The sequence below is a fragment of the Gadus macrocephalus genome, chromosome 14 (assembly GCF_031168955.1).
Source record: "Gadus macrocephalus chromosome 14, ASM3116895v1".
Taxonomy (NCBI): domain Eukaryota; kingdom Metazoa; phylum Chordata; class Actinopteri; order Gadiformes; family Gadidae; genus Gadus; species Gadus macrocephalus.
This window is the reverse complement of record NC_082395.1, coordinates 569,978-596,976: the sequence shown is the minus strand read 5'-3', so window position 1 is coordinate 596,976 and position 26,999 is coordinate 569,978. Positions and strand designations below refer to the sequence as shown.

The 26,999-nt window shown below is 49.0% G+C and overlaps 1 protein-coding gene and 1 long non-coding RNA gene across 7 annotated transcripts; both read right to left on the bottom strand.

Moving 5' to 3' along the window:
* Nucleotides 1-4,802: 4,802 nt before the first annotated feature.
* Nucleotides 4,803-7,505, bottom strand: LOC132471940 (uncharacterized). Of its 6 annotated transcripts, XR_009528944.1 has the most exons (3): nt 6,656-7,505; nt 6,539-6,551; nt 4,803-6,496 (listed from the first exon to the last, which is right to left on the bottom strand). It is a non-coding gene; the product is annotated as an uncharacterized LOC132471940 (long non-coding RNA). The 6 variants fall into 6 exon arrangements; XR_009528939.1 differs by having other exon boundaries at nt 6,539-7,505; XR_009528940.1 differs by having other exon boundaries at nt 4,803-6,483; nt 6,539-7,505.
* Nucleotides 7,506-8,569: 1,064 nt separating this feature from the next.
* LOC132471888 (leucine-rich repeat-containing protein 4C-like) lies at nt 8,570-11,405 on the bottom strand. Its single transcript, XM_060071242.1, has one exon. The coding sequence runs from the start codon at nt 10,538-10,540 to the stop codon at nt 8,645-8,647; it is 1,896 nt and encodes a 631-aa protein (XP_059927225.1). The 5' UTR covers nt 10,541-11,405; the 3' UTR covers nt 8,570-8,644.
* Nucleotides 11,406-26,999: the final 15,594 nt, after the last annotated feature.

The window sequence follows — 26,999 nt, the reverse complement described above, 5'->3', positions numbered from 1 at the left end:
GTGTCTTTTAAACACGTCATGCTGGAGGAAACGGGGGGCCACACAGCGGGGGGGGGGGGGGGGTCTGAGTCACACCCCCTCAGTCTCTGCGGGCGCAGCATGGACGTTTAAAGTTAAATCCGACATACACGCCATTGCTTTAGATAATTGTTATGATTAAATAATTTATTTACTTATTTCTGATCTGCCACAATAATGTATTGTTCTGTTTGCAGTGATTGCATATATATACATATATATATATATATATATATATATATATATAATATATATATATATTCATATATATATAATATATATACATGCCTTACTGACATGACTGCTTCCGTGAGTGCTGATCAATATTCAATTTCTTCTCTGCGTTCACGATGACTCACTCACCCATGCGGTCCAAATTGATCCATTATCCTCTTCAAAAGGAACAGGGATAAACTATCACAATGCTACAGATAGTGTGAAAGTGAGAACCACTTAGATGGTAGATTCATCGTTTCTTACGTAGAATTCTTATATGAGAGTGGCCCACAGAGCTGTGGGCCTTCCAGCGCTGCAGGGCAGCGGCTGGTCTGGGAGCTCAGACACTGCTGTGTCATTCTGAGTTGTGGACCATCAGAACGCTGGGAATCTGTTCCTTAAAGGAGACTTATTATGGTGTTTTCCCAACCAGTAAACATAGTATTTGAGTTCCAGAAAACATGTTTTTGAAGCTGTTTGCTGGAAATAGCTTTTAGGAAAATAAATATTGTCTACCGCTATTCCCCTCTGTTTCAGTCCCTTCAGAATGCGCTGTTTCTGGTGTCTGTAGCATTGACGCAAATGAGCTGCTTCCCATTGACCAATGAGCTGTCAGACTGAACCACAGCGTGGAGGAGAAGGGATTGTTGCCGTTTGCTGACTCCTGGAGCTCTATATCTATATAATATAATATAACATAATAATATTATATACAGGTATTTATATAATATATCTAATATCACGGCCAAAAGCTATGTGCGCCTCGGATGATATTATGAATAATAAAGACTGTGTCTGAAGTCTCTGGTACTTCCACAAGTAAAGACATATAGTGGGGGATATCTCGGCCATGGTTGAGAAGAATTGGGGGGAAGGAACTTTGGCCTTGACTCTCTGAAGTCCATGAACCGCGACATGGAGAAGAAAGGGATTGTACTCCGGGAGCTGAGCTGCTGAACTGCCTCCGAGCTCCCCGCGCCAAAGCTGCCGGACTACAGTCCGGCCGCCATCAAAGCCGTCTGGCCGCAGTCCGGAAGCTCCGGCTGATTGGAGGGGAGTGGGGAAGTGGGAGTATTCAAATGTGTCCCCTTCCTACATAGGAGGGGGCGCCGAAACTGACTCGCTCGTTTGGTAGCTGGAGGCGGGCTGCTTCCAGAAATGCGTATCTCACTCAAAAAATCATGTACAGACTTTTTTCAAAGTTTGTATGAGTGTGGGAGCACCATCTACCCACAACAACACCCCAAATCCCAGGAAAGGTGCTGTATTCATAATATGTCCCCTTTAACACCTTTCAGTTGGTCGTCCCCGTTGACTGGACTCACTTCTTAGAGGCTCTGGGTCAGCCTCAGCCTTCTCTTTGTTAGAGGCTCTGGGTCAGCCTCAGCCTTCTCTTTCTTAGAGGCTCTGATCAGCCTCAGCCTTCTCTTTGTTAGAGGCTCTGATCAGCCTCAGCCTTCTCTTTGTTAGAGGCTCTGGGTCAGCCTCAGCCTTCTCTTTGTTAGAGGCTCTGATCAGCCTCAGCCTTCTCTTTGTTAGAGGCTCTGGGTCAGCCTCAGCCTTCTCTTTGTTAGAGGCTCTGATCAGCCTCAGCCTTCTCTTTGTTAGAGGCTCTGATCAGCCTCAGCCTTCTCTTTGTTAGAGGCTGTGATCAGCCTCAGCCTTCTCTTTGTTAGAGGCTCTGATCAGCCTCAGCCTTCTCTTTGTTAGAGGCTCTGGGTCAGCCTCAGCCTTCTCTTTGTTAGAGGCTGTGATCAGCCTCAGCCTTCTCTTTGTTAGAGGCTCTGGGTCAGCCTCAGCCTTCTCTTTGTTAGAGGCTCTGGGTCAGCCTCAGCCTTCTCTTTCTTAGAGGCTCTGATCAGCCTCAGCCTTCTCTTTGTTAGAGGCTCTGGGTCAGCCTCAGCCTTCTCTTTGTTAGAGGCTCTGGGTCAGCCTCAGCCTTCTCTTTCTTAGAGGCTCTGATCAGCCTCAGCCTTCTCTTTGTTAGAGGCTCTGGGTCAGCCTCAGCCTTCTCTTTCTTAGAGGCTCTGATCAGCCTCAGCCTTCTCTTTGTTAGAGGCTGTGATCAGCCTCAGCCTTCTCTTTGTTAGAGGCTCTGGGTCAGCCTCAGCCTTCTCTTTGTTAGAGGCTCTGATCAGCCTCAGCCTTCTCTTTGTTAGAGGCTCTGGGTCAGCCTCAGCCTTCTCTTTGTTAGAGGCTCTGATCAGCCTCAGCCTTCTCTTTGTTAGAGGCTCTGATCAGCCTCAGCCTTCTCTTTGTTAGAGGCTCTGATCAGCCTCAGCCTTCTCTTTGTTAGAGGCTCTGATCAGCCTCAGCCTTCTCTTTGTTAGCGGCTCTGGGTCAGCCTCAGCCTTCTCTTTGTTAGAGGGTCTGATCAGCCTCAGCCTTCTCTTTCTTAGAGGCTCTGATCAACCTCAGCCTTCTCTTTGTTAGAGGCTCTGATCAGCCTCAGCCTTCTCTTTGTTAGAGGCTCTGGGTCAGCCTCAGCCTTCTCTTTGTTAGAGGCTCTGATCAGCCTCTGCCTTCTCTTTGTTAGAGGCTCTGATCAGCCTCAGCCTTCTCTTTGTTAGAGGCTCTGGGTCAGCCTCAGCCTTCTCTTTGTTAGAGGGTCTGATCAGCCTCAGCCTTCTCTTTGTTAGAGGCTCTGATCAGCCTCAGCCTTCTCTTTGTTAGAGGCTCTGATCAGCCTCAGCCTTCTCTTTGTTAGAGGCTCTGATCAGGTGTTCCACACTCCCTTCACTTCCCTCCCTGGTGCTGGAGTGCCTTTCTGTGCTTTGTTCACCAATCAGAGGATTATGTCAGGTTTCTCTTTGGGGGAGGGGTTGACGATCCTCTGTGTCTTTGATGTGGATCTCCAGACCTTCTTAGGGTGAAGTGACCCCCAGTAGCTCAGGTGCTGCTGTTCCTGTTGGGAGTCAGTGTAACCCTTTACACTAACCATTTCTAATGACCATCTCTAATATAGTATCCTCAACCACTCTGACATGTACCACGACTACACCATGTCTAAATAATGCCTAAAACCGGCGGCCATTACAGAGCCACACCACTGGTGCTAGTGGTGGAAGAGCCATTACAGAGCCACACCACTGGGGTCGATGGAGTGGAGCCATTACAGAGCCACACCACTGGGGTCGATGGAGTGGAGCCATTACAGAGCCACACCACCATACTGGTGGCAGTGGTAGTATTCCTTGCTTGAGGACTGGGATCGGTGGGCCAGTGGTGCCAGAGTGCCTCCCTTCACCCCCTGCTGTGAGGAGCTGATCTGCATGCACACAAAGCTCCTCATCAATAGCGGCGTTGTCCAGACAGTGAAGCCCTTCCCCCTTTTCACCCCGCTCCCCACCGCTCACTTCCTGTAGCGAAGCCCGCCTTGAGGACCTGTCAGGGTCCGGCTCCAGGCTCTGACCGGGTGCCGCCCTACAGCGGGGGGAGAGGACCTGTCAGGGTCTGGCTTCAGGCTACCGAAGACATCGCCTCGTTACGCTGGCCCCTCCCCTCACTCTGACACACAGAGCCTTGCCAAAATACTCAGAATGTGTTCAAACCTCGGTTTGACCAATGAGGGCAGGAGAAAGAGCGGTTGTTTCAGCTTGGTTGCTGTCCAGCGATACACTCAGTCGGTTACACAGCGAGTTCACCGCTTAATAAAGCCAATTTGACCAGTTAACCTATTAGAAATCCTTGGTTCTCCTGTAGTCAATGAGGTATAATCAAATCAGCTCGTATAATTGGTTGACAGAACATGGGACAGTCATGTTTACCGCTCAGCGTGTTAGCATGTTAACTCACCTAGGGTTCAAGGTAACAATATCACAAATATCAATAAAAGGACATTTTTTTTATAGAAAATGCAAGTGCACATTAATGTCTAGTTCCAGGGTAGAATACTGCTTTGGAATGTGATAAATACTTTAATCTTGTTATCAGATAATAAGCTCCTTTTCAGATTTGCCCCCTAGCTCATGTGTTTGAGATCAAGACAGAGAGTACTACAGATTATGGAAAGTAGCTGTCATTTCTCTCTCCCAAGAGGAACGTTCATGTAGAATCACAAATAGAACATGTTTTTAGATCCCCAAATATGAGGCTAATACTAATCTTATCTGGCATAGAATAGGTTTTGAAAATTATTTTTCATTAAACCGATAGACATGGATCTGAACCAACATACTCCTGTCAAGGGACCAGACTCTCTGTTGAGTACCTGTCCTACTCACTGTGTGCGTGCGGCTGTAAGCATGCTTGTATGTATGTGTAAATATGAATGTCTTGGTTACTGCTTATGATTATGGTTATGATTTCTTTAATTTAAAAGAAGAACAAAGCCTTTTGTGAAAAGGACAGTTTTCTATACGTGAAATAAAGAAAGGCTAAATTAGTTTTGTTTTGCTTAATTATATCCATCACCGCAGGTACAATAGACAATAGTTCTGCTATCAGATCGAAGGCTCCTTTCTGCTGCCTGTCACTGTTGTTAAATGGACTTGTATTCATGTGCAAAGGGCAACGCAAAATGATTATGATGATGACGGCACCGTGGAAAATATATGAAATAGAATATATTGGAAAAAATGTATTTTTTTATTTGTATTCATGTACAGTATGAACTACAATCTCAGATATCAATTACTGAACCTCCTCCCCAGAGTAATTAGTTTGACTCTGAACAAGCACAGTCTCTTCACTGTTTTTTTCTATCTTTTTTTTTTACAATTAAAGCACATGTAAAATTTTGATCAGAAAAGTGTTTTTGCATGTTAATTTTGAAAATATTTTTTGTAGAAAGTAACCTTTTGTTGATTTTTCTCTCCAAAAACAAGAGAGCATATATACCCTATTTTACCCTCCCCGTACACAGACAGTTTGCAGAAAAAGGGATAATATGATGAACTGGGTTTAGGGTCTGCACAGAAAAAGCTCACACTGCTGGTATTTAAAGTCCGAACATCTTCCATAATATTTAAGTCCGTTTTTTTCTTCTTCTGGTTCAAAATAATTCCTCAGGGTAATACATTCTGCTTGCACATCATGTAGATACCAACACAAAGATATTCCATTCATTCAAAATAATTCACAACTGCTGTTCATCCGCAGGTTTCTAAAAATACCTCCGAAGCTTCCATGTATCTCTTTTTTTAAATTGTAGCTTCGCATCAACATTGAATCAGTAAGCCACCAAAGCATTGAAAAGAAATGCGCATTGAAAATAATTCAGTTAAAGAAGGGAAAGAATGGTTCACTTGGGATGGTGGATGTTGTGGGCGCCAGCGGCCTGTGCCAGCTTCTCTCTGGAAGAGCTCCAGCCTGTGAATACAGGCTCACGCAGAACTTTCCCATTGTTTCCTGTGTCTCGCACAATATTCTCACGCCTGTGTGCAGAGGCCTGCATTAGCAGCCAGACTGTAGATTGCTTCATAGTCGTTCACCTTGAAGGTGAGATAAAGTCTTCGTTTTATGACAGAGGGAAGCGTATCCAGTCCGACCCGCCGTCGTTGCCTTTAAAGGCGCACAGTCAAGCTGCTTTACTTGCAATCACAAATCCTAGCAGATCCTTTTTTGGAAAAGCACATCAAATCGTTTTTTTTTTCCATTGTACATTCTGCTCCCTCCTCTTTACTAATATCCGACCACATGTGCAATCATTACAGAGATTTAACAAAGTGCTGTTGAACAGCCAACCTAAGCTCATCATGCACAAGGTCACTGTTTCCATGGCGACAATCTTTTGCCTCCTTATTTTTGTATCCGTAGTCTATTTCACTTCTCTCCTTCATGTCTGAATATCTGCGTTTGACTCCCCATGTCCACTCCCTTCCCGGTCTTTCCTCGCCACCATCCCCTCTCTCCTCATTCCCTCTCTCCTCACCCCCTCCTCCCTCACCCTCTCTCTCCCGCCTCCCTCACCCCTTCTCTCCTCCCCGCTCCTCCCTCCAGCCTCCGTCTTTGAGCGGCTAAACAAACGACCGACTCATCGCCAACAGGGAAAGTGGACCGGACCAGAAAAATAACCTTTAGACAGAACCTTAAGACAGAACCTTAAGACTGAACCTTAAGTCAGAACCTGAAGACAGAACCTTAGGACCGAACCTTAAGACAGAACCTTAATAATGAACCTTAAGACTGAACCTTAAGACAGAACCGTAAGACAGAACCTGAAGACAGAACCTTAAGACCTAACCTTAAGACAGAACCTTAATACAGAACCTTAAGACAAACCCTTAAGACAGAACCTTAAGAAAGAACCTTAAAACAGAACCTGAAGAGAGAACCTTAAGACAGAAGAACCTTAGAACAGAACCTTAAGACTGAACCTTAAGACAGACCCTTAAGACAAAACCTTAGGACAGAACCTTAAGACTGATCCTTAAGACTTAACCTTAAGAATGAACCTTAAGGCTGAACCTTAAGACATAACTTTAAGACTGAACCTTAAGACAGAACCTTAAGACTTAACCTTAGGACAGAACCTTAAGACTTAACCTTAAGACAGAACCTTAAGACAGACCCTTAAGACAGACCCTTAAGACAGAACCATAGGACAGAACCTTAAGACTTAACCTTAAGACACAACCTTGAGAATTAACCTGAAGACTGAAACTTAAGACAGACCCTTAGGACCCTTATGACTCGCTCGGTGTTGCCTAAGGTGTCGGGTGTTTCCAAGGAGCACATCAAAGCCTGTGGTGGTCAGATGTTGACCCAACGGGGAGAAGCACACAGCTCTGCCGTCCTCCTCAGCTCCTGCACCACGCTGATGATCGCTGACGGTCTAATGAGCGTTGGCCGTTCCTTCATTCCAGTCCCCGGTTCTCCGGTCGCTCCCCTCTGTCCGGCGGTCTGTCCGGCCGGGTCACAGCGCATCACGCGGCCGCCTGATTGGCCACTCTCTCTGAGCCGACAGATGGAGTGGCGGCGGCGACAACCCGGGGCAACGGAGGCGTCATTACGGGGTTAACCGGCCGCCCCCGCCCTTCCCCTTAAACCCCCGGTAACAGCGCTGGCACGCGGCGCTGCGGCGAAGGATAACCGGCGACAAATGAGACATGGGGTGGGGGGGGGGCTGAGAAAAGGAGCAGTGGTTACCGTAGAAACAAGACAACGCCTCGGAGAAATGGTTAATGGGGGAAAAATCGAGAGAGAGTGAGGAGTGGAATGAGCTGGTGGAGAGACGGGGGAGACACTGAAGGGAGTCGAGGGGGGAGAGGATCAGGGTTCATCTTATTAAAGGTGAGGATGTGAGGAAGGGGGATGTGAGGGAGAGGGGATGTGAGGGAGAGGGGATGTGAGGGGGGAGGATGTGAGGGGGGGTGTGATGGGGAGGATGTGAGGGAGAGGGGATGTGAGGGGGGAGGATGTGAGGGGGAGGATGTGATGGGGAGGATGTGAGGGGGAGGATGTGAGGGGAGGATGTGAGGGGGAGGATGTGAGGGGGAGGATGTGAGGGAGAGGATGTGAGGGGGAGGATGTGTGGGAGAGGATGTGAGGGGGAGGATGTGAGGGGGTGTGAGGGAGGGGTGTGACGGGGAGGATGTGAGGGGAGGATGTGAGGGGGAGGATGTGATGGGGAGGATGTGATGGGGAGGATGTGAGGGGAGGATGTGAGGGGGAGGATGTGAGGGGGAGGATGTGAGGGGGTGTGATGGAGGGGTGTGACGGGGAGGATGTGATGGGGAGGATGTGAGGGGAGGATGTGAGGGGGAGGATGTGAGGGGGAGGATGTGAGGGGGTGTGAGGGAGGGGTGTGACGGGGAGGATGTGAGGGGAGGATGTGAGGGGGGATGTGAGGGGAGGATGTGAGGGGAGGATGTGAGGGGAGGATGTGAGGGGGAGGATGTGAGGGGGAGGATGTGAGGGGAGGATGTGAGGGGGAGGATGTGAGGGGGAGGATGTGAGGGGGTGTGATGGAGGGGTGTGACGGGGAGGATGTGGGGAGGTGGAGACGTGCCTCACAGCCCTAATGACACAGGCCGCCCTCTACAGAAACATAGGTTCTGTTTCAGCAGACATGAAGAACACCCCGCACTGTCAGGAACAACGTGCATGGAATGATAATATGGATAAGTGATGAATTATATTCATTTGAAGTAAACCATTCTTTTCCTTGTGCAGTATTACACACAGAGAAGAGAGAGAGAGAGAGAGAGAAAGGGAGCTAAAAAAGTTATTACATGTTTTGCTTTTCTTCATTTTGCCACTAGACATACTTTTCAATAAATAATTGTAGTTTTTTTGAAAGACATTTAAACAAAAGAAATACCATACGCTGTCCCATTCCCATCGCTGATGTATTACTTATGTCATCGCTAAAGTTAATGTTAATTTTTCATCCTTTTCTCCTCCCCAGTTAGCCCGTTGAACTCCGAATATAAAACCACTGATAGGAACTGTTGGGACGGGAGCGGCCTCAGATCTGCGTCTCCTGAACATTGTCTTTGGAGCAGGCCTGGATCAGTAAAGGTTCCTGTGTGTTGGAGCTGTGGAGGCTGCTGAGCACCGAGGGGTGGTGGTAGCTGCTCTTGTAGGTGTTGTAGTGGTTATAGTGCTCCAGCGGGGGCAGCGACAGGTGTCTCTCCATCGCCGCCACCCCGGCCAGCTCCTCCTCCACGGTGATGACCTCCATGGAGGAGGCGGGGCCATCGGGGTCCTGCTGGTTGTGCTGCTTCCTCATCTTGTAGAAGATGACCAGCAGCACGGCGGCCATGAGCGTGATGGCCACGAAGCAGCCGATGATGATCTTGGTGGTCTTCATCACCTCATCCAGCCCGTTGAGCGGCCCTTCCCCGTCGGGGTCGATCACAGGGATGGTGTAGGTCCGCTCCGTGGTGCGCGTGGACACCGGGGGGGCCCTGGTGGTGGAGGACGACACCCAGCCGAAGGGCGGCAGCGGGGTCTGGCTCTCGTCCCCCGGGGACTCCATGGTCTCCACGGTGACCGTGGTGAAGTAGGTCACCCCGCTGTTCTCCACCGAGGTGACGTTGAGCACGGCCGAGGCGGAGATGTTCCCCGCCGTGTTGCTCACCATGCAGGTGTAGGTCCCGGTGTCCTGCATGGTGACGCTGGTAAAGTTCAGCGTGCCGTCGTTCAACACGGCCAGCCGCACCTTGTACGCCCCGTGGGTGACCAGCGAGCCGTTGGGCGTCTGCCAGCTGATGGACGTCAGCGAGCTGGTCCGGCACTTCAGCTCGGCGCCCATCCCCTCGGTGACATTCAGGTCAGTGGGGCGCTCCACGATAACTGGAACATCGCACTGGAAGTAGCTGTGGTCTAGCTCCCCGATGTAGCGGCCTTTGTAGCTGGCCGGCGCGTGGCAGCGGGCGCAGCAGCTGGTGTTGGCTGGGACCGTCTCCTTCAGCCACCAGCTCAGCCACAATATGTCACAGTTGCAGTTCCAGGGGTTGTGGTGGAGGTGGACCCGCTCCAGGCGATGCAGGGGGGTGAAGAGGTCGTGGGGGAGCAGGGTCAGGTTGTTGTGGGCCAGGTTGAGCTCGACTAAAGACTGGAGGTCGTCAAAGGAGTTCCTCTCTATGGTTTGGATCTGGGCATGCATCATCCACAGCTTCTGCAGGTTCACTAGCCCAGTGAACGCGCTGGGCTGTACGATAGAGAGTTGATTGCCGGACATTTCCAACTCTTCGAGTCTGACCAAGGGTAGAATGTTGGGGATCTCCTTGAGGTTGCACATCCCCAGGTTCAGATAGCGCAGGTTACTCAAGTCTTTGAAAGCCCCGTCCGAGATATAGGACAGACGTTTGAGCTCTCCCAGGTCCAGCCGCCGCAGCGAGGGCACGCGGTTGAAGGCGTAGGACGGGATGCTCTCGATGGGGTTGTTCCGCAGCCACAGCTCCTTCAGCTTGGACAGGTACTCGAAGGCCCCGTTGGGGATGACCGTCAGCCGGTTGTCAAAGAGCTCCAGGGTGTTCAGGCTGGCCAGCCCGTTGAAGGCCCCGATCTCGATGCTGCGGATGTGGTTCTTGCTCAGCTGCAGGATCTCCAGATGGCGCAGGTGTTTGAAGCTGTCCACCTTGATGATCTGGATGAGGTTGTCCTGCAGGTTGAGATACCGGGTGTTGGTGGAGATGCCATCGGGGACGTCTCGGAGGTTGCGCCGCGTGCAGATGACTTTGCTGAACTGGTTGCTGCAGGAGCACACGGAGGGGCAGGTCTGAGCGCGGACCAGCCCGGCCACCACCAGGATCTGCAGCGCCAACAGCAGCACCAAGAGGGGGTTGGACAGCGCCCCCTTCAGCCTACGCCCTCGCATTGTCTGGCACTGGAAGGAGAAGATCATCGTGTTCAGCATTCATAGTTCATCTGCGGGTTTTCTTCTCTGCAATGAGAGGGAGAAGAAGATATCATTAGACACAAGGAAAAACAAAGTGTCAAGAAGTGCTTTCATTTCAGCTTTCAAATGTGTTCACAGCATGCGTTATGTAAAACATCCTTTTTTGAATAGTTAAAAGGTTACATTGAGCCAATACTTCTTCAGATGGTTTAAAATAAGAGGCAGATGAATATCCACGGCACAGATGAAATGTAAATCCTCACCATCTGTGGAACATTGCAAGCATTCTGTTAATAGATTAACTATTTGCATGGCTGACCACACACACGGTTACGCTGAGATTAATCAGATGATCTATCGTGTGATCAACGTAGGAGGATGCTGAGGATGCTGATCCATAAGAAATCAACGTCAAACTTCTTTAAGCAGAGGTGACACCAGGTATTCTTTGTAATTATGAATACATGACCTTAATATGTTATGTAGACTAGGTTATATATTACTATCGTTGGACACAAACGACCGATGAAGTGACCAAAGCCGGACACTCTCAGGCCCCCACACTGACACCACATCAACAACATCATCCCTTCCTAAGTCCGGCTCGATTCAGTATTCTTCTAATCTGTCCTCTGCTCCTCTGACTCTGAGTTCTATACAAGATATTTTGGAGGACCCCAGAGTTAGATGAAAGGCATGTTATGACAGCCATTTTCCAAACCCTACATCTTTGCCAACTGCTGTGGTCTCGAGTGATGCTGAGCTTCTGATTCAATCAGTGGAAACAAATCTAAATGTGTCTTAACTAAAAAGTGGTCTGGCAGCAGCCGAGAGGCACTGGTGGAACTGGGAGGGAGACAGGGCTCTGCTGGAGCGTCAGATATAATGAGACCCCCTCCACCCGCCGGCCCCTCCTCCCCCCTCTCCTCCCCCCTGCCTCCCAACCTCTCCTCCCCCCTCCTCTTCCCCCTGCCTCACCCCCTCTCCTCCCCCCGCCTCCCACCTCTCCTCCCACCCTCTCCTCCCCCCTCTCCTCCTTCTCCCTCCTCCCCCCTCTCCTCCTCCCTCCTCCCCCCCTTCTCCCACTGCCCCCTCTCCTCCTCCCTTGTCCCCCCCCTCTTCCCTCTCCTCCCCCCCTCCTCCTCCCTCCCCCTTCTCCTCCCTCCTCCCCCCTCTCCCCCCCCTCCTCCTCCCTCCCCCCTCCTCCCCCATCTCCTCCCCCCTCCTCCCCCTCTCCTCCCCCCTTGTCCCCCCCCCTCTTCCCTCTCCTCCTCCCTCCTCCACCCTCTCCCCCCCCTCTCCTCCTCCTCCCCCCCCTCCTCCCCCCTCTCCTCCCTCCCTCTCCAGCAGCTCATTCCCCCAGACAGGAAGTCAGGCAGCCACTCCCCCAGCTCCTGTACAGAAGGCGCCGCCCACCACAGCCAGTGAGCGCTTCCTCCTCGCTGCGCGGCGCGTGACGGCTGACCCGCCGCCTCCGCTGTACTAACCCTTTACCCTTTACTTGCAGAACAACCCCGAGCTGAAGGGAAGAGGAGAGGATGGCATTGCAGCGTGTTTGAATCAGAGGATATGCCTCAGTGCAGCGCGTGACCACAGAGCCGCGGTCATTAGGAGAGTGGCTCTCTAACGCAGCTCCTGTGTGACCACCACGCTGGGCGGCTCTGCTCCTCTCTGCACACAAACTGCGGCGCTAAATGACACAATTTGTCGGTTGGAAATATGTTTGACAGATTTAGAAAAATAAACACGCAGTACAAGAACTGAACTCTGCACTTCAACAGCTGACTGCTTTATACTCGGTAAACAAAGGCCTCTGAGGACCTGTTGTACCCCTGGGACACCATGTACCAGGGGTACACCGGGACACCATGTACCCCGGGACACCATGTACCCCTGGGACACCATGTACCAGGGGTACACCATGTACCCCATGTACACAGTAGACAATGTAGACCATGTACCCAGAGTAGACCATGTACACCTGGTACACCATGTTCCCAGTCTAGACATCACAGTGCAGCAGTCATCACAGTGCAGCCATCACAGTGCAGCAGTCATCACAGTGCAGCAGTCATCACAGTGCAGCCATCACAGTGCAGCCATCACAGTGCAGCAGCCATCACAGTGCAGCAGCCATCACAGTGCAGCCATCACAGTGCAGCAGTCATCCCAGTGCAGCAGTCATCACAGTGCAGCATCTATCACAGTGCAGCATCTATCACAGTGCAGCAGCCATCACAGTGCACCAGCAATCACAGTGCAGCCATCACAGTGCAGCAGTCATCACAGTGCAGCCATCACAGTGCAGCAGTCATCACAGTGCAGCCATCAGTATCAGGGCCCTCATTCGGTCATTTTAACATGCAGTGGACTTCTCTCCAATGAGATAAGAAATTCAATGTCATACTTGAGGGTAAGTGCATTAAGATAGTCAAAAAATCGATCAATTCAATCATGTAAATCAGGGTAGTTAATGTGAATTTCATGACTAGAATTAAGATCAGCGATAACCGGACGGCCTCAACCTGAATGCCCTGTTGTCCCGTTCATGTTTTGAAGCGCTTTAGGTTTGATGGTCATATGCCAATGAAATAGTTTCTAGAATTGTATATGCACTTTTATAAAATGCAATTATATACAATGCATTACAATATCTTTACTGTGTGAAATATGAAAGAGGGGGAAACCGGCTCACTAGCTGGAATATATGGGTTGACCTTCTAACACACGTACTAAAACATTGATCCGATCTGCTTTAATGACAACGGCATCGTCGCCTTTCTTATATCCTGCTGGGCAGTCCTCTTCAAACACTGTGAAAGCTGTCAGTCAGATGTAGAAACGCACACAACAAACATAAGCCCAGAGCGGTGAAGCCTGTCAGAGGGACAGCGTTCCACCTCAGTGTGCACCTGAAAGCCATTTGTCCCACCGCGTATCTCAGCCTTCAGGAGCCTGTGTCACCGTGACGGTATTTCCAATGGTTTTGTCATCGGTCAGAAGTCGTCGTCTCGAGTGTTTGCGAGGTGCGTGCGCTGACCTTTTCATCAGCAGGGAGAACCGCACGGTTTAGTTGTGAAAGAGAATGTCACAGTTATTGTTCAAATTAATTGGTGTTACAGAATTGTGTGGTTCAACACATGATCAAGAAGAAAGCACAAAGAAAAGCTCAACATAAACGTGAATTATGACCCTATAAACTGGATAGGAGTGGTTCATAAAGATGCGTGATTGTGGTCTCTGTTTCAGCTTGATGCTGTATGGGTCTCACCAGTCACACCACCAAACCGTGTGGATGTACAAATATACACACACTACAGTGACTCATGTGCTTTTCCATGCAGAAGGAACACATTGTGCTTCACCCACTGAGAAACGGGCTGATCATCCATCACGTTTACTCAGTCTATATCCTTGATTTAGAGTTTCCCCTCCTGGTTTGAACTGGGCTGTGGATGTGATGCTGAACTATAACGGCGGTCGCCTGATGCTTTGGGTACACTTTGATTATTTGCCATTTCTCATGTCACAGCCGTCAGTGAACAACACTGTCATCATCGTGGTGATCTTCTCTGATTTCAAACTGCTGGTTATCGAGCGGATATCCTGACATATCCCTCTATGTATTGGTCTGCACCAGCTCGTTTAAAGCAGAGGTGTGTCCGTAGAAGATAAGCTAGGATATTTATGTAATCTGTGTTCAGACAGGAAGTGAACTGATGAATGCCAAGATCGTTGATGGAGGACAGTTTCATGCGGTCAGCTGCCGCAAGTCCATTCCAACCAATCTTATTCCTCTCTTCCCAAATAGAGTCGCTTTAAATACAAAAAACTAAATCATTGGATTTTCCTCATGTCATTAATAGGTCATACTTTGGGGGCTTATTAGCGACAAATTGTACAAAACACAAGGCTGTAGTTATTATGATTCAACCTAATTTGAACCATGTTTGCCGAACTCGTCCAAATGGTTGTCCAGTATTGGTGGCTGTTGTAGGAAGTCTTCCCTTACCGAGGCTCAGGTCCTACAGGACACAGCGGGGAACAGCGGGGAACAGCCCACCCTGGCCTCAGCTTAACCTCAGCTGCCCCCGGGCCAGAAGCTCTCCCAGATGGCATCAACATTTCATCAAATGCCACACCATTTGGAGAGCTGGGATCATATACCCACAGACCGTGATGGAGCCATGTGAGAGAGAGAGAGAGAGAGAGAGAGAGAGAGAGAGAGAGAGAGAGAGAGAGAGAGAGAGAGAGAGAGAGAGAGAGAGAGAGAGAGACAGAGTGATTGAGAGACAGAGAGAAAAGACAGTGATTGATAGAAAGACTGGGAGAGTAAGACAAGTAAGGGAGAGAGAGAGAGAGAGAGAGAGAGAGAGAGAGAGAGAGAGAGAGAGAGAGAGTTCAGTGAGCGATCAGGCTGCCATCTGTAATCCTTATCAGACTGTCCTTTTAGAAAATGTTAGAAAATAAACCTTTATCCTGATTTTTGAACTATTATAATACGACAATCATTATCTTATTTTGGAAAATTACCAAAGCAATCGCAGAAACGATTAACTGAAATGAAAAACTCAATTTTGCTGTTCTACGATTTAAGGATGGCTGTTCAGTCAGATCTCAGTGATAGAACCCCAATGCTCACTGGGAGGAGAACTGGAGCAGCTCCTCAGGTCTGGAGGTTCTTCTGATTAAGGTCAAACACGGACCATAAGTCAGGGAATGAGGAATGATGTGGAGGCTTTGAAGGACTAAACAATGGAGTGCTTTACCTTGGGATTCATTAGCTGGCAGATTGAGAGGGAGGCCGCGACACATGATAGACGACAGGTTCCAGACGTCAGCACCAATAAAGCACCTTTCTGCTCTATTAATGGTGCTGCTGACTTCATTAAGGGACGCTCCATTTGGGCTTGCAGTCTTTATATTCTGCACAATGGGCTTCATATGTTGATTAGGGTAGCCGTTTAATGCGAGGAAATGCATAGTATCTTCACTAATGTGTAGTTCGATAAAATGGATCAGAGCTCTTGTTTAAATGCCACCAGTATATACCATGTAGGTCTACTCTTTACACTGGGTAATCTAATGTCTGTGTTTTGCATACTGGTTTTACTGGAATGCGCATAACATTTTTTGTGGTTTGTTGTCCTTACTTACTATTCAGATTCTTTGCTGATGGCACATACTTAAGAACTCCATCTGTTATTTTGAATTGCTTTCATAGAGGCTGGATCAGTTTTTTTTAAGTTAAAAAGTGATATTACTGTTGCTTTGTACAATTCATAGTGTCTGCTATTATACTGACACAGTGAAATATAGTGGAAAAAACACAAACTAAAGGCAGGGAACATTTAGTGTACCAGGGTTGGTGGTAATATTATAAAAACTCAGTGTCAGTTAATTGGGCAGATTGGTTATAAATGAGATACGATGTAAAACAGTTAAAACGATAATAACCTTGAGCTTGTTAAAGAGTATATCATGTTTTAAAAAGATGTAATGAATTATTCTAGAACCCAGCTTCTGCGTTAAGGCAGGACTCCTGGGGGTGACGGCAGAGCCAGGAACCAAAAACCTGTTCCTTGTTCCAGTTCCCTGTCTGTACAGAGACATTGACCCGGAGAAAACGTTTTGATAAGAGTGTTTCTACAGTGGCCAAAAACAAGTTGTTGATTGGAAACCTTTACACACTTATTTACAGTTAACTACTTTGTGTGCTGTTAGCAGCCAATCATTGTTTACAGATCCCAGCAGCCACACCATGACAAACATGAAACCACTCGGTCACCCAGAGTCAACCTCGTCTGCCGTCCAACTCTAAATATGGCGATTGGTCAGACGGGTTATTAATAAATGGCCATTTTAGCAGCTGAAGCGGATTATTCTAGAATGTTGGCAGTAACCTGCTACCAGTATTTATTTTTCACTGTAATGAAAAAACAGAAAATTTAAATAAAGTAAACCCAAAACCTTTCTGTCTTTATGCCAGGGTTGATGCACTAAACCTCAGCACTCTATGGGCATTGTGCTGAAGACAGGGTAATGGGATGGACAAAAGGCCTGACAGAGCCTACAGACAAAGCAGAATCCCAGCGAGTGGACCACGAGATACCCCACAGGGACGGCCTGGGGGCGCTGAGCCCACCGGTCTGTGGCTTTTATTCCCATTGGATTGGTCTGAACATATGCCTTAATATTAAATGTACCCTCGTTAATCAATGCACAAGAGTCACCTTTAACGAGCTCAATCAAACCTTTTTCCCACAGGCCAAACGCTCTCCCTCGTTAGTCTTGACCATAATCCCTTTATTCTCTGATCTGAGATGAGACTACAGGCTCCTGAAGCAACGTGTTTTCTGGTCGGACAGAAGCTGCCTCAGCTTGTCATCGTAGAGTATCCAGGAGGAGAACGTGATCAAACCACCAATCAGCCATGATCCTCACAGAGGAGCGTCTCCCTGCCCTCCGGGGCAGGGCTGCCTCACTTAGCTCCCACGTAGCAAGGTGTGCTTAAGTGTGGCGCTAAACCACCAAGAGCTAATTATAGCTGAACGCATTACTTTGTTATTGTGCTCATTATCCAACCAGTAAACACTGGGACATCACAGTTTATGATGTTGCTAAGTGTAAGTACGGCCTATTTATTAGGTATCGGCAGAGAAGATGAACGGTTGACCTGGTGCCTCCTCTTCCACGAGCCATACTGAGAACTCCTTCATTTATACAAGAATATAAACTAGACTGGACTCTAGATCTATTCCTGAATAAATCAGTAAGTACCTGAGAGCTGGTGGACGGAGGCGGAGCTTCAAGCGACCACGTCGCTCAAAGAGAGACGGAGACGCAGCGGTGAGACGCACGTCGCCTTTCAAGTGTTAATTCAATCTCCATTCACGTATTAGCGCACGCCGCCTCCATTATGATAATTACGTTGGATAAATAATTCTGAGGGAGCCTCGTGTTCCGGCATGGAGGCGCCGCCTCTCTGAGGATTAAGACAGACCTGGACGACTCGGGCTCGCTTAGTATTCATGTCACTGGCAGAGCCACCAATCTGCTGCTATGACCGCGTTCCTGAAAGGAGGAGAGAGAGGGAGGAGAGAGACAGAGACTGATACAGAGAGAGAGGGAGAAAAGAGAGAGACAGAGAGAGAGACAGATAGAGGAGAGAGAGAGAGAGAGAGGAGAGAGAGAGAGAGAGAGAGAGAAAGAAGAGAGAGAGAGAGAGAGAGAGAGGAGAGAGAGAGAGAGAGAGAGAGACAAAGAGAGAGAGAGAGGGAGAGAGAGAGAGACAGATATAGGAGAGAGAGAGAGAGAGAGAGAGAGAGAGAGAGAGAGAGAGAGAGAGGGAGAGAGAGAGAGAGAGAGAGAGACAGATAGAGGAGGAGAGAGAGAGAGAGAGACATAGAGAGACAGAGAGAGACAGAGACAAAGAGAGAGAGAGAGGGAGCGAGAGGGAGAGAGAGAGAGAGACAGATAGAGGAGAGAGAGAGAGAGAGAGAGAGAGAGAGGAGAGAGAGAGAGAGAGAGAGGAGAGAGAGAGAGAGAGAGAGACATAGAGAGACAGAGAGAGACAGAGACAAAGAGAGAGAGAGAGGGAGCGAGAGGGAGAGAAGACACACAGGCTTGCCGCTGAAGCTAATTCATGCGAATGAAGAGATAATACGTTAGCCTATAAGAATGTTCGGATTCGATCAGAACAGATCACATGATCAACATGATCATGCATCTTTGAGCGTACTTTTGTGCGTTTCATTGAGAGAATCCGTTTTCTAAAGTGCTGTCATTCTGAAGCACAAACACACTCCTACATCTACACACACATCTACACACACATCTACACACACATCTACTGCATCTACACACGCATCTACACACACATCTACTGCATCTACACACACATCTACTGCATCTGCACACACATCTACTGCATCTACACACACATCTACTACATCTACACACACATCTACTGCATCTACACACACATCTACTGCATCTGCACACACATCTACTGCATCTACACACACATCTACTGCATCTACACACACATCTACTACATCTACACACACATCTACACACACATCTACTGCATCTACACACGCATCTACACACACATCTACTGCATCTACACACACATCTACTACATCTACACACACATCTACACACACATCTACTACATCTACACACGCATCTACACACACATCTACTGCATCTACACACACATCTACTGCATCTACACACACATCTACTACATCTACACACACATCTACTGCATCTACACACACATCTACTGCATCTACACACACATCTACTGCATCTACACACACATCTACACACACATCTACTGCATCTACACACACATCTACTGCATCTACACACACATCTACTGCATCTACACACACATCTACTACAGCAACTGGGTCTGAGGAATTAATCAATATGCAGCAAATCAGTAAACGGCCCCAGCCCGGTCGGGTTCTGATCCTTTTCGCTACTCGCTCCATAATGAATGCTTTTCTAATTTTTCTAAATGGATACGAAGGCTACTATTCAGCTGTTTTCAGAGTTTCCCTGGAGAAGTTAGCCATGGTGTTTGGTGGATAGCTGAGTAGTCTCACAAAAACATATCAACAATCAGAGGTAAATTCTAGATTAATTGAATCCCTGATGGAAAAAGCATCTCACTAAACTAAACCATTTCTTATTCTCAAATGAGATGAACTGTGTAGAACGTGGTGTGTGTTTTGGACGGCCTTTCGCCCAAACGGTCGTAGTTCAGGTGTTGGCAAACGCTGATCGGTTCACAACACTCAGTTGAAGCAGGACTCTCTGATCTTAGAAAACGGGTTCCCTTTAAGGTAAGGGAAGGGGAGTTCATGTAAGGGAAGGGAAGGCCCTGGTGGTCTTTTACTGAGTGCTGTTGATATGTATTGTAGTCTCCTCCTAACGTCTCTACAACCGTTCTACATCCTGCAGACTGAAGAAAGGTTTTTGTATTTCTATGTGATGCTCAGACGGCAACAACAAAGGTTTTGTAATGTAGTGATGAAAGGCTGAAACAATGTGTTTATAGCGTGTGATGCTGATCCCTGTAGGATCCTGCTGCCCTCCGGGGGTCCATGGGGGTTTAACGCTGCAGCGATCTGAGCACTCCACAGGGGGTTCAGTGCACTGCTGTTAAATGGTTTGGAAGCAGGTTCACATCTGAAGCACTCCATCTCCTGTCAAGTCCTACACCAGCGGGCCGATCTACCTACCCCCCCCCCCCCCCCCCCCCCCCAAACCCGATCATAAGGCCACGCTGTCTGAGACAAGCTCCTCCCCCAACCAACCCCATCGTGGCTCAGAGAGACCCTCATTTATTCAGGGTATCACATTAACACAGTTGGCCTATTTAAAAGTCCATCTATTCACCGTCTCCTTCTTGGGGAAAGAGGAGAATGGTCCTTTTCTCTTCTGGCCCATTGTTCTATCAGCTAAAGCTCACTGCTCTATTATAAAACGGTACTTAATGCAGCTGCCTGCGCTTCCTTTTAATTATGAGGCTCAGCGTCTCGCTGAAGCTGAACGGTACATCACCTGAGCTCTGCAGCAGCAGAACGTACCTGAGTCCTCAGCCCACTGCTGAAGAATCACACGACCCCCCCACGGTGGGGATATGTACGGGGAAATTAAATTCACTCGTTGCAGATGACTGTAATTATCGTCTTCAGGTTGAAGGGGTAAGAGGATTAGAGGACTTCTAAAAGATAAGCGACCGTCAGAAACATGTTCCTGAGGCTGAGGCTGAGTTGGGGCTACAGGGCGAGGCCATGGTTTGTTTGTATGGTTTTAGTGTCGTAGTATTGCTTCTTTCTCTGCTAATCTGCTTTGATAATTCAGCAGGAGACACAGGAGGCTCGCTGGGAGATCTCCTTAAAGTCAGCGGGAGAAATCAAAGCTGGAAACGGTAATTATTCAAAAGGCAGTCAACACATTTGTAAAAAAGACGCTTCGGCACCACATTTAAAGTCTCACGCTGGCAGCGCTTCATCTGTGGGGCGGGGGGCCTCGTGGTGTTGGCTTGATTTGCTACGCCATTTGGCAGACCTGGAAAATGAAAGGGATATGGGGGGTTCTCAGCTCTGAGAGCCAGTCTCATATATATAGATATATATATTTATAGATATATTGAATATAGACGTCCTCAGCCGAGTTCCTTACTAATATTAAGGGTGATTTTGTGAAGTTCCTTCAGAAGTCCCTTCTCACCTGGTGCCTGCTGCCGGACTGCAGGCCTGCTGCAGCAGCAGGCCACCGCCCCTCTGCCTCTCAACAACCCCCCGCTCACTAACCACCGCTCACTAGCTGCTGGTTCAACACCACCGCTCACTAGCTGCTGGTTCAACACCACCGCTCACTAACCACCGCTCACTAGCTGCTGGTTCAACACCACCGCTCACTAGCTGCTGGTTCAACACCACCGCTCTCTAACCACCGCTCACTAGCTGCTGGTTCAACACCACCGCTCTCTAACCACCGCTCACTAGCTGCTGGTTCAACACCACCGCTCACTAGCTGCTGGTTCAACACCACCGCTCACTAGCTGCTGGTTCAACACCACCGCTCTCTAACCACTGCTCACTAGCTGCTGGTTCAACACCACCGCTCTCTAACCACCGCTCACTAGCTGCTGGTTCAACACCACCGCTCACTAGCTGCTGGTTCAACACCACCGCTCTCTAACCACCGCTCACTAGCTGCTGGTTCAACACCACCGCTCACTAACCACCGCTCACTAGCTGCTGGTTCAACACCACCGCTCACTAGCTGCTGGTTCAACACCACCGCTCTCTAACCACTGCTCACTAGCTGCTGGTTCAACACCACCGCTCTCTAACCACCGCTCACTAGCTGCTGGTTCAACACCACCGCTCACTAGCTGCTGGTTCAACACCACCGCTCACTAACCACCGCTCACTAGCTGCTGGTTCAACACCACCGCTCTCTAACCACCGCTCACTAGCTGCTGGTTCAACACCACCGCTCACTAACCACCGCTCACTAGCTGCTGGTTCAACACCACCGCTCACTAGCTGCTGGTTCAACACCACCACTCACTAGCTGCTGGTTCAACACCACGCTCTCTAACCACCGCTCACTAGCTGCTGGTTCAACACCACGCTCTCTAACCACCGCTCACTAGCTGCTGGTTCAACACCACCGCTCTCTAACCACCGCTCACTAGCTGCTGGTTCAACACCACCGCTCACTAACCACCGCTCACTAGCTGCTGGACCCTTTCTTTGAAGTTTCACTCTTTTGGCAGACGTTTAAAAGACAACGAGGAGTCATGCAGCTGTTTCTTCTTCGTGTTTCCATTGACGTTACCAAAATAACACATTCTCCCGAGACGCATTGTCTACTTAGATTAGCTGTTCTATATCTCTATAGATTACATGTATTCATAAAATGAATAAATCCTTATGATAAGAAAATGTTGATAACTTCTGATAAGTAACTCCCACTCATACATTTATCCAGCTGACTTTTAATAAAGAGAAACGACACGCGGTCAAATGAATTGCACAGAAGCAATTCCACAATAACATATTTCAACCTCCAAATTGCAACTGAAGAGAGCTTTTATAAATCAGTGGAATTATGCAACACACTACGATGAGACGCCGCCGCCGCCGCCTGGATCACGCAGAGCCATCAGCAGCCAGTGATGTATACTGCGCCGTATATATTTAGCCACGATAGTACATTAGAATCCCATTCATCTGCACTCGGTGGCTTATTAAACGTGTTCTGCACCAAGGGCACGCGGGCAGTGCTGCAGTCTTCCACTCTTTTCTTCTCACCTCCTGACACGCCCCTCACCTCCTCCCTCACCTCTCCCTCACCTCCCCCTCACCTCCCCCTCACCTCCTCCCACACCTCCTCCCTCACCTCCTCCTCACCTCCTCCCTCACCTCTCCCTCACCTCCTCCCTCACCTCCTCCCTCACCTCTCCCTCACCTCCTCCCTCACCTCCTCCTCACCTCCTCCCTCACCTCCCTCACCTCCCCCCTCACCTCCCCCCTCACCTCCTCCCTCACCTCCTCCCTCACCTCCTCCTCACCTCTCCCTCACCTCCTCCTCACCTCCTCCCTCACCTCCTCCTCACCTCCTCCCTCACCTCCTCCTCACCTCCTCCCTCACCTCCTCCCTCACCTCCTCCCTCACCTCCCTCCCTCACCTCCTCCCTCACCTCCTCCTCACACCTCCTCCCTCACCTCCTCCTCACACCTCCTCCCTCACCTCCTCCCACACCTCCTCCCTCACCTCCCCCCTCACCTCCTCCCTCACCTCCTCCCTCACCTCCCCCCTCACCTCCTCCCTCACCTCCTCCCTCACCTCCTCCTCAAACTTCCTCCCTCACCTCCTCCCTCACCTCCTCCTCACACCTCCTCCTCACACCTCCTCCCTCACCTCCTCCCTTACCTCCTGACACGCCCCTTACCTCCTCCCTCACCTCCTCCTCACACCTCCTCCCTCACCTCCTCCTCACACCTCCTCCCTCACCTCCTCCCTCACCTCCTCCCTCACCTCCTCCCTTACCTCCTGACACGCCCCTCACCTCCTCCCTCACCTCCTCCCTCACCTCCTCCCTCACCTCCTCCTCAAACTTCCTCCCTCACCTCCTCCCTCACCTCCTCCTCACACCTCCTCCCTCACCTCCTCCTCACACCTCCTCCCTCACCTCCTCCCTCACCTCCTCCCTCACCTCCTCCTCACACCTCCTCCCTCACCTCCTCCTCCCTCACCTCCTCCTCCTATCTATTTCCCTTCTCCTTTTCCTCGCGCCTGCCCCTTTCTCTCCACCTAGTTCACCTGGACTTTCTCCTCCTGCGGCATTCCTGATGCTCAACGCTAAAGAATTCCTCACACTGGGAATAATCAGATCTTAACAGTGGGGGAGAAGGAAGACTGAGGACCAGGATCAGTGTTAGAAAAATAAAACGAGGAAGCGTTTCTGTTTGTGTGTGTAAGGGGAAGGGGGGGTGGAGGGGGGGGGGGAAGGCATTAGCAGTCAGAGCGCTGAGTGTGAGGACTCCATTCATAATTAATGAGCTAATACTCCATGTCTAGTGATTAAAAACGGAGACGGCTTGACCATTGAATGAGATAAACATGCAACTGAGCAACTAAGTAAGTAGCTACCCACCTAACTAACTAACTTACTAACTGATGATGATTAATTCAGACATCTGATGATATGATACACACTTCTGCCACTACTTTGGACTTAATGCAAGAAAGTGCAAAGCTAACATAATGCCAGTTAGCTCTTCTCTTCCTCGACCGTCGTTACCCTGCTGAGCGACAGGGAACATGAAGAGACCGTTATCTGAGCACAGCCCAACACACTGTCATGATATGATATATGTGTTGTATGTAATTATATGTGAGGATTAGAGGCAGGGGATTGGTTGAAATCGTATTCCAGTCTGTATTAAAGTATTCCTGATGTATTAAAGAAGAACATCCTAAAGCAGCGTATCACTGTGAAAGGACCACTGATATGGTGTGTGCTTATAAGTATGCTTAGTGACACACTTACAGTCGTCCTGGAGCGCACACTGTGTGCGGCAAAACGAGGTGACACCACATGACGTCTCTAAGGTATGCACAACACACTGCTCAACACCTCAAAGCATATCCTTACCCTACTGAATATGCACTTGGATTGTTTTGGGTTTCTCTTTAACACTTAAAGTATTACGGAACATATAGGCCATCATGCTGAAGTAGATATTAATCTATAGTATGGTCGGACCAGAAAGCACAAACCATCCATTAAACCAGCGGTACGGTTAAGGTACAGGGACTGAACTAATGTAACCAGCGGTACGGTTAAGGTACAGGACTGACCTCCTAATGTAACCAGCGGTCCGGTTAAGGTACAGGGCTGAACTAATGTAACCAGCGGTCCGGTTAAGGTACAGGACTGACCTCCTAATGTAACCAGCGGTCCGGTTAAGGTACAGGGCTGAACTAATGTAACCAGCGGTACGGTTAAGGTACAGGACTGAACTAATGTAACCAGCGGTCCGGTTAAGGTACAGGACTGAACTAATGTAACCAGCGGTACGGTTAGGTACAGGGCTGAACTAATGTAACCAGCGGTCCGGTTAAGGTACAGGACTGACCTCCTAATGTAACCAGCGGTCCGGTTAAGGTACAGGACTGAACTAATGTAACCAGCGGTCCGGTTAAGGTACAGGACTGAACTAATGTAACCAGCGGTACGGTTAAGGTACAGGACTGAACTAATGTAACCAGCGGTACGGTTAAGGTACAGGACTGAACTAATGTAACCAGCGGTCCGGTTAAGGTACAGGACTGAACTAATGTAACCAGCGGTACGGTTAAGGTACAGGACTGAACTAATGTAACCAGCGGTACGGTTAAGGTACAGGACTGAACTAATGTAACCAGCGGTACGGTTAAGGTACAGGGCTGAACTAATGTAACCAGCGGTCCGGTTAAGGTACAGGACTGACCTCCTAATGTAACCAGCGGTACGGTTAAGGTACAGGACTGAACTAATGTAACCAGCGGTCCGGTTAAGGTACAGGACTGAACTAATGTAACCAGCGGTCCGGTTAAGGTACAGGACTGAACTAATGTAACCAGCGGTACGGTTAAGGTACAGGACTGAACTAATGTAACCAGCGGTACGGTTAAGGTACAGGACTGAACTAATGTAACCAGCGGTCCGGTTAAGGTACAGGACTGAACTAATGTAACCAGCGGCACGGTTAAGGTACAGGACTGAACTAATGTAACCAGCGGTCCGGTTAAGGTACAGGACTGAACTAATGTAACCAGCGGTCCGGTTAAGGTACAGGGCTGAACTAATGTAACCAGCGGTCCGGTTAAGGTACAGGACTGACCTCCTAATGTAACCAGCGGTCCGGTTAAGGTACAGGACTGAACTAATGTAACCAGCGGTACGGTTAAGGTACAGGACTGAACTAATGTAACCAGCGGTACGGTTAAGGTACAGGACTGAACTAATGTAACCAGCGGTCCGGTTAAGGTACAGGACTGAACTAATGTAACCAGCGGTCCGGTTAAGGTACAGGACTGAACTAATGTAACCAGCGGTACGGTTAAGGTACAGGACTGAACTAATGTAACCAGCGGTACGGTTAAGGTACAGGACTGAACTAATGTAACCAGCGGTACGGTTAAGGTACAGGACTGAACTAATGTAACCAGCGGTACGGTTAAGGTACAGGACTGAACTAATGTAACCAGCGGTACGGTTAAGGTACAGGACTGAACTAATGTAACCAGCGGTACGGTTAAGGTACAGGACTGAACTAATGTAACCAGCGGTCCGGTTAAGGTACAGGACTGAACTAATGTAACCAGCGGTACGGTTAAGGTACAGGACTGAACTAATGTAACCAGCGGTACGGTAAGGTACAGGACTGAACTAATGTAACCAGCGGTACGGTTAAGGTACAGGACTGAACTAATGTAACCAGCGGTACGGTTAAGGTACAGGACTGAACTAATGTAACCAGCGGTACGGTTAAGGTACAGGACTGAACCTAATGTAACCAGCGGTACGGTTAAGGTACAGGACTGACCTCCTAATGTAACCAGCGGTCCGGTTAAGGTACAGGACTGAACTAATGTAACCAGCGGTCCCGGTTAAGGTACAGGACTGAACTAATGTAACCAGCGGTACGGTTAAGGTACAGGACTGAACTAATGTAACCAGCGGCACGGTTAAGGTACAGGACTGAACTAATGTAACCAGCGGTACGGTTAAGGTACAGGACTGAACTAATGTAACCAGCGGCACGGTTAAGGTACAGGACTGAACTAATGTAACCAGCGGTACGGTTAAGGTACAGGACTGAACTAATGTAACCAGCGGTACGGTTAAGGTACAGGGCTGAACTAATGTAACCAGCGGTCCGGTTAAGGTACAGGACTGAACTAATGTAACCAGCGGTACGGTTAAGGTACAGGACTGAACTAATGTAACCAGCGGTACGGTTAAGGTACAGGACTGAACTAATGTAACCAGCGGTCCGGTTAAGGTACAGGACTGAACTAATGTAACCAGCGGTCCGGTTAAGGTACAGGACTGAACTAATGTAACCAGCGGTACGGTTAAGGTACAGGACTGAACTAATGTAACCAGCGGTCCGGTTAAGGTACAGGACTGAACTAATGTAACCAGCGGTCCGGTTAAGGTACAGGACTGACCTCCTAATGTAACCAGCGGTACGGTTAAGGTACAGGACTGACCTCCTAATGTAACCAGCGGTCCGGTTAAGGTACAGGACTGACCTCCTAGTTCTGCTGAAGAGAGTTCAGTGGAGATCTGCTGGTTGGCTAGAAGGTTCTAACCCACAAGGTTCTGAGGGGTGGTGTATGGGTGGTGTAGGGATGGTGTATGGGTGGTGTAGGGATGGTGTATGGGTGG